General features: G+C 36.4%; 1 protein-coding gene across 3 annotated transcripts in view; it reads right to left on the reverse strand.

The window, feature by feature from the left end:
* The window catches only part of LOC131530589 (arf-GAP with coiled-coil, ANK repeat and PH domain-containing protein 2-like), a 46563-nt gene that overhangs the window by 18780 nt on the left and 10905 nt on the right, over window positions 1–16878 (reverse strand). For all 3 annotated transcript variants that reach the window (XM_058760944.1, XM_058760943.1, XM_058760942.1), the window contains exons 3-9: window positions 14552–14671; window positions 12461–12514; window positions 11248–11306; window positions 10465–10648; window positions 9392–9436; window positions 8523–8618; window positions 4652–4726 (exon numbers count right to left, since the gene is read on the reverse strand). In XM_058760944.1, the coding sequence (XP_058616927.1) occupies window positions 4652–4726; window positions 8523–8618; window positions 9392–9436; window positions 10465–10648; window positions 11248–11306; window positions 12461–12514; window positions 14552–14671 (633 nt within the window). The remainder of the gene's footprint in view (window positions 1–4651; window positions 4727–8522; window positions 8619–9391; window positions 9437–10464; window positions 10649–11247; window positions 11307–12460; window positions 12515–14551; window positions 14672–16878) is intronic.

The following is a 16878-nucleotide window of genomic DNA, read 5'->3' on the forward strand; positions in this document are numbered from 1 at the left end:
ACCTGCTGAAGATCTTCATGCCGAACAGAGCAGTGTGTGTGTGTGTGTGTGTGTGTGTGTGTGTGTGAGAGAGAGAGAGAGTCAGCAGTGACGCTGCATCCAACTTCCAAACATTACTGAGACTGTCCCGTCAGGGTCGTCTACCGCCACTGAGCCTCTACGCACTGTATGTGTTTATGTACATCCATGAACATGCAGACTGAGTCTGGTATAAACCTTGGTATCTATTGCTGGCTCCTCCCCTTCAGGAAAGCTCTAGTGTGTGTGTGCAGTCGATGAATGAATTCATTAACTGTGGCTCATGTGTTGGATCCACCAATCCCAGCAGAGCATTAAACATTTAGACTGTTGACGGTGTGCCTTGGATGATTTTCTTCTTCAAGTACAATAGTGACTAACAAACTTCTACCAGGTTTTTACAATCAAATTACAATCCTTTGCTTTGATTACATACTGACATAAAAGTACATGTTTAATGAACGCAATTAATTCATACAGCGTTCAGATGGACAGGCAGAAGAGACAGACTCACCTGCAGCACGGCCTCATATGAACAGTCAGAAAAGAAGAGAGAGCAGATTAACAACTGCTGATACAGCCAGAGAGAGAGAATGAGTGAAAGAGTGAGAGAGGAGGAGGAAAATAAAAATAGAGAGACAGAGTCACACTTCACATGAGATGAAGGTCAAGCTGGATTGTGGCACAAGCGCATGAATCACAGTAAGCACTCATTACGGCGAGATAGATGAATATATACTAATACAGTGTTTTATGAAGCGTCTCCAGGAAGTAAATGACACAATGTTAAACAAAGACATTTCAATTGATATATACTTTAATTTAGCTTAACTGCGTTTTAATGCAGAGTTGCATTAGAGAAAGTGTATTGAAGCACGACTCGCACCAAGGTAGGATGCAATATTGATGCACAATTATATATTCTTAGATTTTTTCGATAGCAATTAAAAAAAAAGTTGTATTTTTTAGCATTTTTGTTCTTATCATAATAAAGGCAAAAATGCTAAAAATAAAACTTAAAAGTTTTTGTTTACATAATGTGTGTGTACTGTGTATATGTATTATGTATATAATACATATATATAACAGTATATATTTTTTTAAATATTTACAAGTATATATTCATATTCATATAATATGTTTAAAACAACATTTTTCTTAAATATATACATGCATGTGTGTGTATTTGCATATATACATAATAGAAGTTGTGTGTATATTTATTATGTAAACAATCTTTTGGATGTGATTAATCGCGATTAATCGTTTGACTAGATAGGACAGATCAGAGCTCACAGGAAGTGAAGTGGGCGAGAGATAGGGGCGGGATCAGGATTGGCAAACGTCCTCGAGTCGGGATTCGAACTCGGGACGCCCGTAGCGCAACACATAGGTGTTGCTTGCTTGCAATATTCTGAGTGTGTTTTTATGCTGATACCTTATGTCTGTCATGGATAAATAGATATGACACTAAAATGGTAAATCCCTGCCTTAAGTGAGTCATTGAATGATTCACTCAAACAATTCATTCAAAAAGGCTGATTCATTTAGAAATAAAGCAAGCAGCTGTCAATGGATCTAGGGCTGCAACAACGAATCGATTAAATCGATAAAAATCGATTACTAAAAGCGTTGGCAACGAATTTCATAATCGATTCGTTGTGTCGCGCGACGCCGAGACGCTTGATTATTTAAAAAAAAAAAAAAACTTTAGTTGAGCGGAGCGGAGTGAACACACTCAGTCTCTCTCGCACGGATGCTAGCAGAGTTTGGCGCCTCATAAATAAAAACAAAAGTAAAAAAAAAAAAAAAAAAAACGAGCGGAGGTAGAGGAAAGATACATGGCGGAGGCAGAGAAATCCGTGCGACCCAAGTCATCCAAGGTGTGGGAGCAGGGGCGGCGTTTGCGTATGGCAGAGTATGGCAGTTGCCATACCCTAGCCCAGTCAGGTGCTGTGAAAAATTATCCAAACTTGAGTCGCTTATAATTCGTTTTTATTATTTTAAATCAGAGAGTTTTAAAAATAGTAAACCAATTATAAGCATTAAAATAACTTGTCAGTAAAACTTCGTAACGCCATTGGATCATCGAGCTCTCAGCGAGACCTCGTAACTTCACCCCGCCAGTGTTTTCTTTACTCAAACACTATGTCAGTAAAGGATAATGTTTTTGTGTGTTTGAAGAGTGGAGCAGAATTAGTTATTTGCTGTCTATATACGTTTTAAATATCCTGTGCATTATGTGCATAAGCGCTTAATTTGAGATTTTGGCCAAGTGTATTAAACAACAAGAAAAACTAAGCGCCCATATAGCTACAATCAAAGTTATATAACCTGTAAAGTTGATGAAAGCATAATGCACTTAATGCACTTATGCACTGCATAACAGTTACAGCCGTTCTAACGACAGACAAAACACTCCATCTCCGTCATTCTCTGGTCAAAAACATTATTAACTCCATTTGAGCTTGATTTTCATATAATGTTAAGTGCAGGTGTCTGATACAATACCAACGCTAACGACGCAGTGTTGTTAAATTATTTAATTTTTTGCACTCCCCCCCCAGATGTAAAGCATACATGTGTATGTTTTTTGTGTTAGTCCATTTTTATTTTATTTTATTATTATTATAACAGCTCAGGGATGTTCAAGGAGCAACATGTTTGTGCACTTTCTAAAGATTTTAGTTCTGTTTTTGAATAAAGGGTTGGAAATGAATGCTTTTTTTTTTTAAATCCGATTCATCGATTAATCGAAAAAATAATCGACAGATTAATCGATTATTAAAATAATCGTTAGTTGCAGCCCTAAATGGATCATTAAATCATTGACTCAAATGATTCATTCAAAAACAGATTCATTAGGAACGAAACACCACAGTGTTGCTCTGAGACGTGCAAATGTTCTGCTCCAACTAATTTCATTAGCGAAACAGAAAAAACAAAACAAAAACAAAAACAGAGACAACGTGTTGCGCTCATGTGCTGAAAGAAGAAAAAAAAACATAAAAGGGTATGTTTTGCTTTCATAACTTGAATTACAGTATCTACATTTTAACTGCATTCTAATAAGCGTTATCACACATTGAATGCTTTTGGACTTTCAAAACATGTTTTTGTTTGGGGTTTTTTTGCATACTGGCAGTTTGCGCATTGTTAAAACAACAATTACGACATTATCGTAGCCGATAAATATCACACACCCCTACACTGAGGTCACTTCAAAACCAAGCTGCTTTCTATGGGTTAACTGTTCAATGTTCAACAAAACTGAACCAGATTCGAAATCCACATTGCAACATTTTTTTTTTTTTTTTTGCAAAATTGAGAATTTCAACTAATTTTGGCATCGGAAGTCCCTCAGTATTCTCGATCTTGCAGAAGAATTTGCCATGTGGATTTCCAATTGGGCTCAGTTTTGTTGAATCGGACGTTGAATCAAATTTGATTGAAATTCCTGATTTAGAGGTAATTTGCACATTTGCGCTAAAAAAATCTAAACAAAAAAAAAACATTTCAGCAGAATTGGTATCACCTACATAAATCGCACTTGCACGTCATATGTGAGGATTCAGTTCAAATCTCCCATCATGCTCAGCCTTAATACTGAAAGATGAACTGCCCTTGTCATTTCTAGGCTGGACTACTGCAATGCTCTTCTGGCTGGACTTCCATCAAACACAGTCAAACCTCTACAAATGATTCAGAATGCGGCGGCACGACTGGTCTTCAAGGAACCCAAAAGAGCCCATGTTACACCTCTCTTTATCTCATTGCATTGGCTACCAATCGCAGCTCGCATCAAGTTCAAGACACTGATGCTTGCTCATAGAACAACCACAGGCTCAGCACCCACCTACATGCACTCACTATTAAGAATCTACATCCCCTCCAGAAATCTGAGATCTGCTAGTGAGCGACGCCTCGTGGTACCATCACAAAGAGGCTCAAAATCACTCTCCAGAACATTCTCGTTCACCATTCCTGGCTGGTGGAATGATCTTCCCACCCATATTCGGAGTACTGGATCCCTGTCAATCTTCAAGCAACAGCTGAAAACTCATCTCTTTCGACACTACTTGACTTCAACCTACACATTAAAAAAAAAAAAAAAAAACTCTTTCTCCTTACTTATTCCTTCCCTTGCTAGCTTGTACTTATTTAAACAATGCCTGAGACTTGGTGTTACAAGCACTTCCTTTGTCGGATTGCCTCTTCAAGATGAATCGCTTCATGTGTTCCCCAAATTGTAAGTCGCTTTGGATAAAAGCGTCTGCAAAATGACTAAATGTAAATGTAAATGTAAATGTAAACTGCTCTACTGTAATAACAGCAACTTTATTACTTTATTCATAAACCTGTGCACAGTACATCAGGCAAAAGCTTCACTTTGTGTACTTTAGATCGTTTCGAAAGGTCAAACCCAAAGAGAGGAGAGTAGGGAAGGATATTCTTTTTCAAAAAGCATCAACAACTTGATTTTGTAGCTTGGTTTCAGTTTTCATCAGTGTGCCTCATCCGCAGTAAGAACTCATTTGTCGCTCTAAAAAAACAAATATTTTCTGATTGGCCCTATATAGCGTGCGATGGCTGGGGGTTTGTGGGTTATTAATGTTTGGAGGAGCTCTTGTACCTTCTGCTGAATAGTCGAGTGTTTCATCTCCATATCTTTCCTCTCTTTTGCGGAGTCGATCACCAGCTGATCCAGCTGAAAGACAGACATGAAAAATGGCTTGAATGCATGAAGACAGGAAGAGAAATCTGGAGTCAGAGCAATTTGGCTCGACCTATGTAGAAGGTGCTTATTATATTTTACAAATCCTGCTTTATTAAAAAAAAAATAAAAAAAAAAGGCAAATATATTAGTCAAAGTAAGTTTGAGATGCATGCCGCCTTCACCCAACTGTACTGAACTTTATAAAACTGGAATTAAAGGCTCGGCTGCCAGTGAAAAACCACTTTAAACACAAAGTCACGTGATCGGAAGATGGTCTGGTTTCTTACATCTGGATGGAAAACAACTCTTGCCTCATTATTTTCCCATATCCCAAGATGATGATGGACCATAATACACTGCTTCACCACCACTACACACTGCTAAATAAATTCAAGAGCGCTTTTAACAGTAAAAAAACCTTTCTGATCACCAAATCCAAACTTATTTATGGGAATATTCCACTACACTGAAGGACTTCATCAATCCAACTTTAAAAATGTGGATTATTACCAAGTTCAGGTCTTTAACATTAATATATCAGTGGATGTTACCATTATCCAGTAAATGAATTACCTCTAGAACTGAAACTGGTGATTTCGCTGTATATTTCCATATAAATTCACTTTCTATTCAACAAGCTCATCAGATTTATCAATCTTTATGCTTTATCAAATAGAAAGACCTGTCAAGACTGCAAAGTTGGTCTTAAGACGACCTAAAATGATTTAAAACAAGACAAAACAAGCTTCTAAACAAATAAATTCTTGGAAAACCTAGATAAATAAGCAAGTCTAATTTTAAGTGTGATTTCTAGACCTGGAAAAGTCATGTAATAAAATGGTCCATATGCAACTCCATATACAGTTTTATAGTTGAGATCAGCTCTATTTTATCAGGCAGAAATTCTGAGTAATTGAAGAGCCTCATATTGTCATTATTAGGAGGTGTTCAAATTACTTGCTTACGATTTTGTATCTGCTAAATCTTTTTTGTCAAATTTTAGTAAAAGTTAAGGGTTTGTTCAAATCACTAACCCTATGCGTAACCAATAGTACTAGTGAAATTTGCCTTTGAAAACACCACTTGTGTTTCTTTTCTATAGGGGAAGTTGAGGAAAGGAACTGTAATAGACTCTCTGTGCACTTTATTTGTTCAGATTCAGCAAGTGACCGTCCATCACCTCGTATCATGCATGGAAACACATCACAAAAGAACATGTGCGGTATTTGGGTCGAGCGCTTTGTTTGGATCCGCCAGGAAAGAGGCGGGCAGATGCACGGCTGATAATATCAGATGGGAAGTGTTTTTCTCTGTCGCAGTTACAACCTCAAGTTTCCACTATAAAGAGGCGCTTGACAAAGACTGACCACCTGACAAAACCTGTGAGCATGAATCAACCATGAGCTGCATTAATGTGACTAAATGTTGCATTATAACTATGATACTGCTATTTATGTATTTTTTGGACAAGCTTTTTCAGTACAACAAAGATAAATATATATATATATATATATATATATATAAATAAACTTAAAAGCCGAGTAAGAAAGACTTTAAAATACTATTTTTATTTTAATATTATTATTTGTTCTGTTTTTTAATAAGTTTTCTTTGTTTATGGTCACACCAAACTGAAATGAAAACAAAATTATCATAAGCAGTCCATGATGAACAGAAGCACAGACCTGTGAGCAGCTCCTCCAAAACTCTCGACATAATCGCTCCACTCTCTTGAGCTTCATAATGACAGCAGATAACAAATCCTGATAACCCTGTGCGGTATATTTCACGTCCACTCTGAACTAAGCTGTCTCAAACACACTCAATTTAACTCCCAGACAGGGAATACCCTTTAAATCACCCAATTTAACTTCCTGTTTCCAGTGCAAGGCCTGTGTAAGCAGCGGCCAATCACATGACTCAAGAATCCCATCACATTCCTGCCCACAGGAAACAAGGATTCACGTGTCCATCAGCTCTCCAGGGTGAAAATGAAAACGCTGGTTGGGTGCAGAAATCAAGCTTTCACTTTTAGGTAGAGACAGAAATTACATGAGCACCATGTGATCTATTGGCACATGCTTAATATGAATGAATGCAGTATTATTGGTATCAGTGCAAATACAGATAGATAGATCTGAATTTAGACGGACAGACAAGATCGTACGACATATAGATAGAACGTACGACAGACAGATCGTATGACAGAGAGATAGATCGTACGACAGAGAGATATATCATACAGTAGACAGATCGTATGACAGAGAGATAGATCGTACGACAGAGAGATATATCATACAGTAGACAGATCGTATGACAGAGAGATAGATCGTACGACAGAGAGATAGATCATACAGTAGACAGATCGTATGACAGAGAGGTAAATCGTACGACAGACGGATCGATCGTACAATAGACAGATGCTATGACAGAGATATATCCTACGACACACAGATCGTACGATAGACAACTAGATCGTACAATAAACAGATCGTATGACAGAGAGATAGATCGTACGGCAGACAGATCTTATGATAGACAGATCGATCGTACAATAGACAGATCGATCGTACAATAGACAGATCGATCGTACAATAGACAGATCGTATGCCAGAGAGATAGATCATACAATAGACAGATTGTATGACAGAGAGATAGATCGTACAATAGACAGATCGTATGACAGAGAGATCGTACAATAGACAGAACGTATAATAGACAGAGAGATCGTACAACAGACAGATCGTATGCCAGAGAGATAGATCGTACAGCAGACAGATCGTATGATAGACGGATAGATCGTACGACAGACAGATCGTATGACAGAGAGATAGATCGAATGGCAGACAAATTGTACGATAGTCAGATAGATCGTACAACAGACAGATTGTATGACAGAGAGATAGATCGTACGACAGATAGATCTTATGATAGACAGATCGATCGTACAATACAGATCGATCGTACAGTAGACAGATCGATCGTACAGTAGACAGATCGTATGACAGAGAGGTAAATCGTACGACAGACGGATCGATCGTACAATAGACAGATGCTATGACAGAGATATATCCTACGACACACAGACCGTACGATAGACAACTAGATCGTACAATAAACAGATCGTATGACAGAGAGATAGATCGTACAATAGACAGAACGTATGATAGACAGATAGATCGTACAATAGACAGATCGTATGCCAGAGAGATAGATCGTACAGCAGACAGATCGTATGCCAGAGAGATAGATCGTACAGCAGACAGATCGTATGCCAGAGAGATAGATCGTACAGCAGACAGATCGTATGATAGACGGATAGATCGTACAACAGACAGATCGTATGCCAGAGAGATCGTACGACAGACAGATCGTATGATAGACAGATAGATCGTAAAATAAACAGATCGTATGACAGAGAGATAGATCGAACGGCAGACAAATCGTACGACAGACAGACACATATGACAGACTACAACAGATTGTACAATAGACTGTACAACAGGCAAATTGACTGTCTGCAAGATAGACAGACAGACTGTACGATAGACAGACTGATCATTTGCCAGACAGACTGTACTATAGACAGAGACAGACAGACAGAGAGTCAAGACGGATAAAAAGACTGATCGTATGATACACAGACAGATCATATGACAGACTGATAAGTTGTGCAACAGACAGACACACAGAGATAAATAGACAGACTGCATGACAGACAAACAAGTAGATTGTATATTAGACAGACAGAGAGACAGACTCACACAGAGAGATAGATATGATGTACCTGTCCGGTCAGTTGTTTCATGAGGGGTTGTAGTTCACTGAACAGATCATAACCTTGATGGAAGAATGTCAGGTGGGCGTACATGAAGGACAGCATCTGTACAACAGACGACAGGTTTAACAACACAACTCTAACATGAGACTATAAATCTTAAAGGGATAGCTCACCCAAATATGAAAATTCTGTCATTAATTACTCACCCTCATGTCGTTCCAAACCCATAAGACCTTCGTTCATCTTCAGAACACAAGTTAAGATATTTTTGATGAAATCTGAGAGTTCTCTCACCCAGACCCAGAAACGCATCGTTAAAACAGTCCATGTGACATCAGTGGTTCAACCATAATTTTACAAAGCTACGAGAATACTTTGTGTGTGCAAAGAAACCAAAAATAACGACTTTATTCAACAATTCTCCTCCGCGTCACCCTAGCGTCATTTTGGCACGCTGTGATGCTGCTGACGAACACGCATGCGTCGTGGTACTCTCGATAACGGCAGAACACATGATTTGTAGGAAAGGAATTGTTGAATAAAGTCGTTGTTTTTGTTTTCTTTGCGCACAAGAAGTATTCTCGTTGCTTCGTAAATTTATTAAAATTGAACCACTGATGTCACATGGACTGTTTTAACGATGTCCTTGCTACGTTTCTGGATCTGGGCACATTTCAGTTGCATTGCTCTCTATGGAGGGTCAGAAAGCTCTTGGATTTCATAAAAAAAAAAATCTTAATTTGTGTTTGGAAGATGAAAGAAGGTCTTACGGGTTTGGAACGAAACGAGTGTGAGTAATTAATGACAGCACTTTAATTTTTGGGTGAACTATCCCTTTAAGTCTTAATTACAAATAATGAATAAGAATATTTTACCGATTTGAGGATTTCTGATCGTCTCTTGGACTGCAGCACATTAATCTGAAAATAAATAAATAAATAAATAAATAAATTCCTTGCTTAAAAGAACAGGTACTTTTTACTGAGATCAAGTTTCAAAAGTAAAACAATAAGTCCATAAGGTCACCATTCATTTGGGGATTTTCCCAGCAGGGAAAGTTAATCTCGTCAAGAAAATTCCTCTTTTTTTCCCTTCCATTTTACTTTGTCAGCAGCAACAAAGACATAAATGATATTATGCATGCCATGTATACCAGTGCACACACTTGGGATATATCTTTAATGTCCATACATGTTTATGCAGTTTTATAAATTTGATTTGTTTTTACACATTCTAAACAAAAATGTTTTTCTGACTACAATTCTATGCAATTTTGGTCATAGTAAAATAATGCAAACCAAAAAATAATATGCCATAACAAAAAAACAAACAAACTGAGTAAACGTGAACACTGGCAAATTGACCACTAATGCTTCAATAATCACAGCCTATTATCAAATCTAACACATCTGCTTCCTGAACTCCTAAAAGCACATCCTTTATTCTTTCACAATTGACTGGAAATAAGCAGTTCTTTCTTTGAGCCACCAGGGGGCACAATACACTGCTCACTGAGCACCTGTAAACCACACATTAAACACTCACCGAGTACTGACTCACTGGAGAGATTTAGCAGAGCTGTTACACATCATTTTGAGAGAAAGGTCAACCTATGGTAATAACGTTCAAGTCGTTTGAATTATAGCCGCTAGACTGACCTCGCTAAGGGGAATTGTTTAAACTGAGCATGTGCGGTCACTACAGAACACAGGAAGTGCATTGAGAGGACACAAGTATTGTGTGACAAGAACTGATTAAGTTTCTTTCTCTTTCAAAACATCCCTTCTTTCTCTTGCAAACAACCATGAACGCAATATTAATTCCAATAAATCTATATCATTAGCATGTGTCTTGTGACTGTGATGTAACGACACAGGAATCTGTACAAAGGTTGTCTGAGTACAAAGGTTAACCCTGAGTCCCTGCAGAGGGGTTTGAGCGCTCTTACCTGAAGGACGTAGTCCAGGACGATGTGGCGGAAGCACTTGCGCGTGGCGTTGAGGATGTTGGTGGCCTCCTCCACCTCGTGTTGTTTGTTTCGAGGCGCCTGGGCATTTTTGGACAGGGCTGCTTCTTTCTCCTCGCTCACTTTGTCAAACTGTTTCTTAGCTTCTTTAAATTTCCGAAGGTCCCTGCACACAGCAATACCATTCCTTAAATGTGCACTCAACAGTTGCTGAAACCGTGCCATTATAAACTCTGGCTTTAGCTGAGATGAGACAAATGGCTTTGTGTATGGAGTCTTTTGATAAACAGATAAAAATCGGTTTGGCAGCTTGTTTCGGTGCTGAAACTTTATAGAAAATGCACGTTGTCGGTGCCGATAGCTTTGTGGGTGGGTGCGCCGTCATATAATGCCGCTGCTCTACGGGTGTCCCGAGTTCGAATCACGACTCAAGGACGTTTCCTGATCTCTCTCTCCCACTTCCCTTCCTGTCATTGCTACACTGTCCTATTCTAATAAAAAGTAAAACAAATAAAAAATTTAAAAATGCCAAATTTAAATCTTAAAAAAAATGATATATTGGCCACACGACATGAAAACATTTAACGCATAATTTAAAATACATATTAGCATTAAATTGGTAGCATTTAAAAACTCTATCAACTGCTAATATAAAATGTTAAATTGTATTAATTTATTCACTAGCAAAAAAAAAATTTTATTTAATAATTAAGAGATCAGAATCATGTAAATTGACAAAACAACATGTAACGTTATGATACTCACTCTCGAATGAATGTCTGCAGTTGTGATTTGATTGATCGTTGTGCTTGGTCGAATAAAATCTGTAAAATAAATAAATAAAATTAAGCCTGACATTATTTTAATAACAATTCACCATATTTTCTTTTTAAGTTCTCATTACTGTAATGCATTACAAACTTATTTTGTTGTTTTTCTAATGTTTCGCATAAAAATAAACATATACACATACATAAATATACATACACACACACAGACAGACAGACAGATTTTAATTTCATATTTAAAAATATCATTTTATTTTCCCATATTTCTATATTCAAAATGATATTTTCTAAACAAATCTGAGCAATATTTATGTAGTGGTAATAGTACCTATTCAAATGCCACCTCTTCAATGCAAAGATGAAGATTGTTGTTTGTAGTAACAGCTCTATATGGTGTCTCATTATTATTCTAACTGTATTTATTGATTAAATATAAGACATTTAATTATCAGGCAGTAAATGTGGTCTCGGTTTAGGTGGTCTTGACTACAACGCTAATTTTACTGCATGATTTTGACACATTCAAGCTTTCAAAGCATAAACTGTTTTTAGACATTTTGGGCCAGAAAAGTTCCATCAAGTGTGTGTTGGATGAAACAGTCAAGACGCTTTTGTGCTTTAAAGATCATGTGCTTAGTTCTTGCTCATGAGGACTTTAACCACAAGTCAGCTGATCTCACCACAGACTTAAACACTGACTCATGGAGCTCCAGTTTAAAACACAGCAGCACTGTTGAGGCGTGAGGGCCACAGAATCATCCTTTATATTACAGGAATTTTAAAAAAGACCAAGAACACACTCTACACTAGAACATGAAGTCAATCTCAATTCGTAGCCAAGCAAGTTTGATTTCACATGTACAGTAGTTGAAATTAAAATCACTTCCCAGTGCCGCCACAAGGGGCGCTATTGCATGAATTATCATAAACTGTCCTTTTCTAAGGTCAATTTCAGCTTGAGGACAATATCCGTTAAAGTTTATGGTAAATGGTAATGACTAGAGAGGAAAGAGGGAAATTGTTCATTGCGTAAGATATAAATGCGGTCATTTCTCCTGAAGTCAACATTTTCAACACCTCAGCACATTTAAGCTTTTCCTTTTTTTTTTTTTATTAAAAAAGGGGAGAAAAAGGAGAAGTCATAGGCAATAACGCAATACGGCAAAAGCTTTTTGCCCAGATTTTCTTACTGTGTGATAGTTGATCATCTCTTGAAGATTCTCTGCAAACGTGTTCAGACTGGACTGTGAAGAAATCAGAGAACATTACAAAGGTCAGCAAAGAGTCAATGCTACAGATTACAAGACAGAAAAAAAGTATGGTTATTTATCACAAACGCAGAAAATACCAAAATTAAACTCTCCAAAAAAGTCCCATTTGACCATAAAACAAAACTAAACAAAACAAAACTTAAAAGCTTAAAGCTGCAGTCCGTAAGTTTTGCCTCTTTGTCGCCATCTCTGTTTGAAAATGTGGAATTGCAGCTTTTTGCGGAATTATCTCGCTTGTGTGGGGTTGTGCCCCGGCACGGCTCCAGCGCGGATGAATCTAATGTTTTGAGGTGAATGTGTGGCAGTCGGTCCGCACCGGTGTGGATACTGTACTCAGGAATCACAGATTCTAGTCTATGTCTTGGAATATATGACCTAAATAAGAATTTTCACCATATATTGCCATCTGAATAAGTAAGTAACAAGTCTGCCACTTTTGTTCTGACCAACTGAAGAAAACAGCATTACAATAAATAGCGCTACCAATGGTGATTAAATATAAAGATCGGTTAGCTCATATCACATCAAACCGTGCAAAGTATTATTATTGTTATACTTATTTCTCAAAACATCAGCATTGCGTGACTATGAGTATAGTGTGTTTTAGCGTGTAGATTTCAATTTCTGTACAGTCTAATCTCTAATTGTCATGCCATTCGAATTTCATATTAATAAATTATTTTAACCCAAAAAGCAAACTATGCTCCCTTCGAACTGGTTTTCTTTAAAATATAAATCTTGTGTAATAAGGCTATCTGTAATCAGAAGCACATTTAAAACTGGAATATAATTTAATAAAAGGATTTCATAAACACATAATCCTTTCTGGATCACAATCCGCCATCAAAATGATACATTTAATTATTCTAGCTGCTGTGAGAAAAGGCTATAAACGATCCGTCACCTGCAGGATCCTCACACACGATAGCCTACTAGCCTGGAAAACTTCTTTATGTTTACAGACGTGATGTAATGACGCAGTGCCGTGCTCGAATTTCCCACGAAAACCTACCCATACCACTCAAATTAGAAAACATTATTATAAGCTAACCATTGTGAATCGGGCTAAAGTAAGGTGATAGTTTTGAACACTCGCTGGTTATGTACTTGCTCAAATATTGATTTCGGATCATTTTTAACCAAAAAAAAGTTAAGGACTGCAGCTTTAATAATTGAAGTCTGACATTTTCACCATATACCTTATTTTCTCTATAAGTTTTTGACTTTTTATATATTGTTTTACAACTTCAAAAAGTAAATAAATTATTTTACTGTAATACAATGAATGCATTTTTAGTCAGTATAAATACTTTCAGCGAGTTCAACAAATACTACCATAGTGTAATGGTTCATTTAAAAAAAATTATTAATAATATATTGTTAATTTTCCCATTAATACATATATTTTTCACATTATAGTTGGTAAACCTACAAAAAGAAACTTTAAAGAACAGAAAATAGGATTGTAAAAGCATTAAAATAAAAATATTGACTCTGAACGCAATAACATTTGGTTATTTTTAAGTAGAGAAAACAAAGTAATGTTAAAACATGTCCAGGATGTTATTTGGAACACATTTCAGGTTTGGTGTTGATGAAGGGTTTCTTACTGATGGAACTGTGAAGGTAGTAAAAGCAAAATAGGTTTGGGAACACTAGCATTTACCTGCACCAGATGCCTATATGAGGAAATACACTGGTATATTTTCATAGCACAATGAAGCGTACACAATGGAGATATTTCAAAGAAGCAGGAAAGTAAATGCAAAGACTAGGAATGCTGGTATGTAGCCAATATTTCTGTGTGAACACAAACCAAGCATGCTTTCAAACGATCACTAAATAAACAGCAGTCTTTAAATTGGCACACCATACTACAGCAAGCCAAACAAACTGGACTAATTTTCGCTCCAGGGACGCTTTCATACGGCTAGCTCAATATGTTTGTGATTCTGAAAGCCTCGGGCTAATAGGAGGTGATTGGTTATTATATTAATCATCTGCACTCACCTCGATAACATCATCTTTGGTAGACTGCTGCGCCAGTTCCCGAATCCCGTTCACAAACTGCCTGTTGGCCGTGTTGTATGCCTTTCCAGCATCTATCATCCCAATGCATAGTTTCACCAGCTAAACACAATACACAGTACATAGATGTATAAATATACTGTAAACATAAATGAATAAAGTATACATTTAAAGTATATAAATATACAAATGTATAAATCTGTGGCATTTTGTTTTCGCTTGTTATCTGTCAGGCAAAACTCACAAGTCTGACTGCTTAGAAAAGTGGTTTGTGTATTTTTGCACTTTTTTGTTAGTGGTCAAAAAAAAAAAAAAAAAAAAAAAAAAAAAAAATTGTAGGGTAAAAATACAGTCTGACTTAGGTAATTGGTGTGTCAAAACAAACCAAAAAAAAAAACGCAATAATAATAAAAAAAAACAAAAAAAAAAACAACAGGTTATAAAATAAAGTTTGATTGCTTAGAAAAGTGGTTGGTACTATTTTAGTCATAACAAAACAAAAGACAAGACAAAAACACAATGAAACAACAAAACAAAAATCAAAAGAAAAAACAAAACAAAATGAAAATATTTGGTTAAAGATTATATTACGTCTGATTGCTTGTTGCTATATCAAAAAAAAAAAAAACAATAAAAAAACAACACAAAACAAAGTCAACATTATTTATATAGCGCTTTTTTTCACAATGCAGATTGTGTCAAAGCAGTATTAAACAGGGAAATAGTGTGTCATTCTCCTCTGGCCAGACTAAGCCAGCAGTTTAATTCTAGGATGCAAAAATAAAAAAAATACATAAAAACAAAAACTACACAATATCAGGCTATAAAATAAAGTCTGACTGCTTTGAAAAGGTTGGTACTTTACTGGTCGAAAGAAAAGAAAAGAAAAAACCAACCAACCAAAACAAAACAACATTAAAAAAAATAGACAAAAAAAAAAAAAAAATAATAATAATAATAATAAATAAACACCAAAACAAAACAAAAGAAAACTAACCATACAAAACAAAAGAAAAACAAAAAACAAACAAAAGCAGTAGTTTCTTTTTGGTACTTTTTGTTAGTGGTCAAAAAACAAAAATAAGGGTTCCAAAGTCTTGCTTAGGTTGGTACTTTATTTTTTGTACTTTTTTTTTTTTTTTTTTTTGCTAGTGAATAAAAATATTAGCAATGATAAATAAACTAAATTAAATTAAACTAAACTATTAGGTTAAAAGATAAAGTCTGACATTTTCATTATGGACTATTTTATTTTTTGCATCAAAATGACGCTATAATTTACTAAAATGCAATTAATGTATTTTTGACACTATAAAGACATTGCAACAAACACAATTTTAATACATTGTTCTTTTTTGTTACTGTATATAATTTGTTCACATAGATGTTTAAATCAACAAGACTTTAGAAAATGACCTTAAGGAGGAGCTGCTGCAGCGTTTCTTAGAAATCAGCACAAATTTGTAAATGTGCACAGTGTGAGATGTGTAATAATTGAGCATCTACATTAACATCAAGTGTTTCCAGGTTTGCTGATGTATGATGTTAATGTGGATGCTCAATTATCACATCTTTTTGTGTTGATTTCTAAAAGCTGCAGCAGCTCCTCCTTAAGATCTCATATCCTTCCTCAGTGCGAGGAGGAAGTGAGCGGCCTGAGTCACTCGGCCAAATGACGCTGGGTGGGTCTGCAATCTGACCCAACAATGAGCCGCTCCATCACTCCCTCTCGCTCCGAGAGCTGCTGTTTTTACAGCACTCGATAGGGACTACAACAGGAAAGAGCTCAGATCAAACTAAGACTATAGTGAGATGTTGCTGCTTCTTTCCTGAGGTCTGAACATGTATTAGGTTGATATTTGGGCATTTTGAGATGATCTGAACAGATACAGATCATGCTGGATTATCATGATCATCAGCTTTTGTTCGTGTCAGCAAGAGTCCTGCTGACGTCAAGCTCAAAATGTTTGGTCAAGGTGATGTCCATATGGCAAATACGTACAGAGATGATATTACATGGTAATACAAATGTAACCCATGCTGGCAAAAATGAGTCGGAATGCACATGTGCTAATTTTGAGCTACAGGCAAAAAAAAAAAGTGAAAAATATCAATTTGGTCGAATTTGAGGTTTTCACAAAAATGAGTTCATTAAGCCCTCGTCTAGCGATTCCAATGCTCCAAATAGTAATTAAACATCTAAAAGTATCTTTATTTGTATGTTTTCTGAGAGGAGAACCTTTTCTCCGCTCGCTTCTGACAACACTATCCCAATACACATATACACAGATTTACAGTAGGCTAAATAT

The sequence above is a fragment of the Onychostoma macrolepis genome, chromosome 22 (assembly GCF_012432095.1).
Source record: "Onychostoma macrolepis isolate SWU-2019 chromosome 22, ASM1243209v1, whole genome shotgun sequence".
Classification (NCBI taxonomy): domain Eukaryota; kingdom Metazoa; phylum Chordata; class Actinopteri; order Cypriniformes; family Cyprinidae; genus Onychostoma; species Onychostoma macrolepis.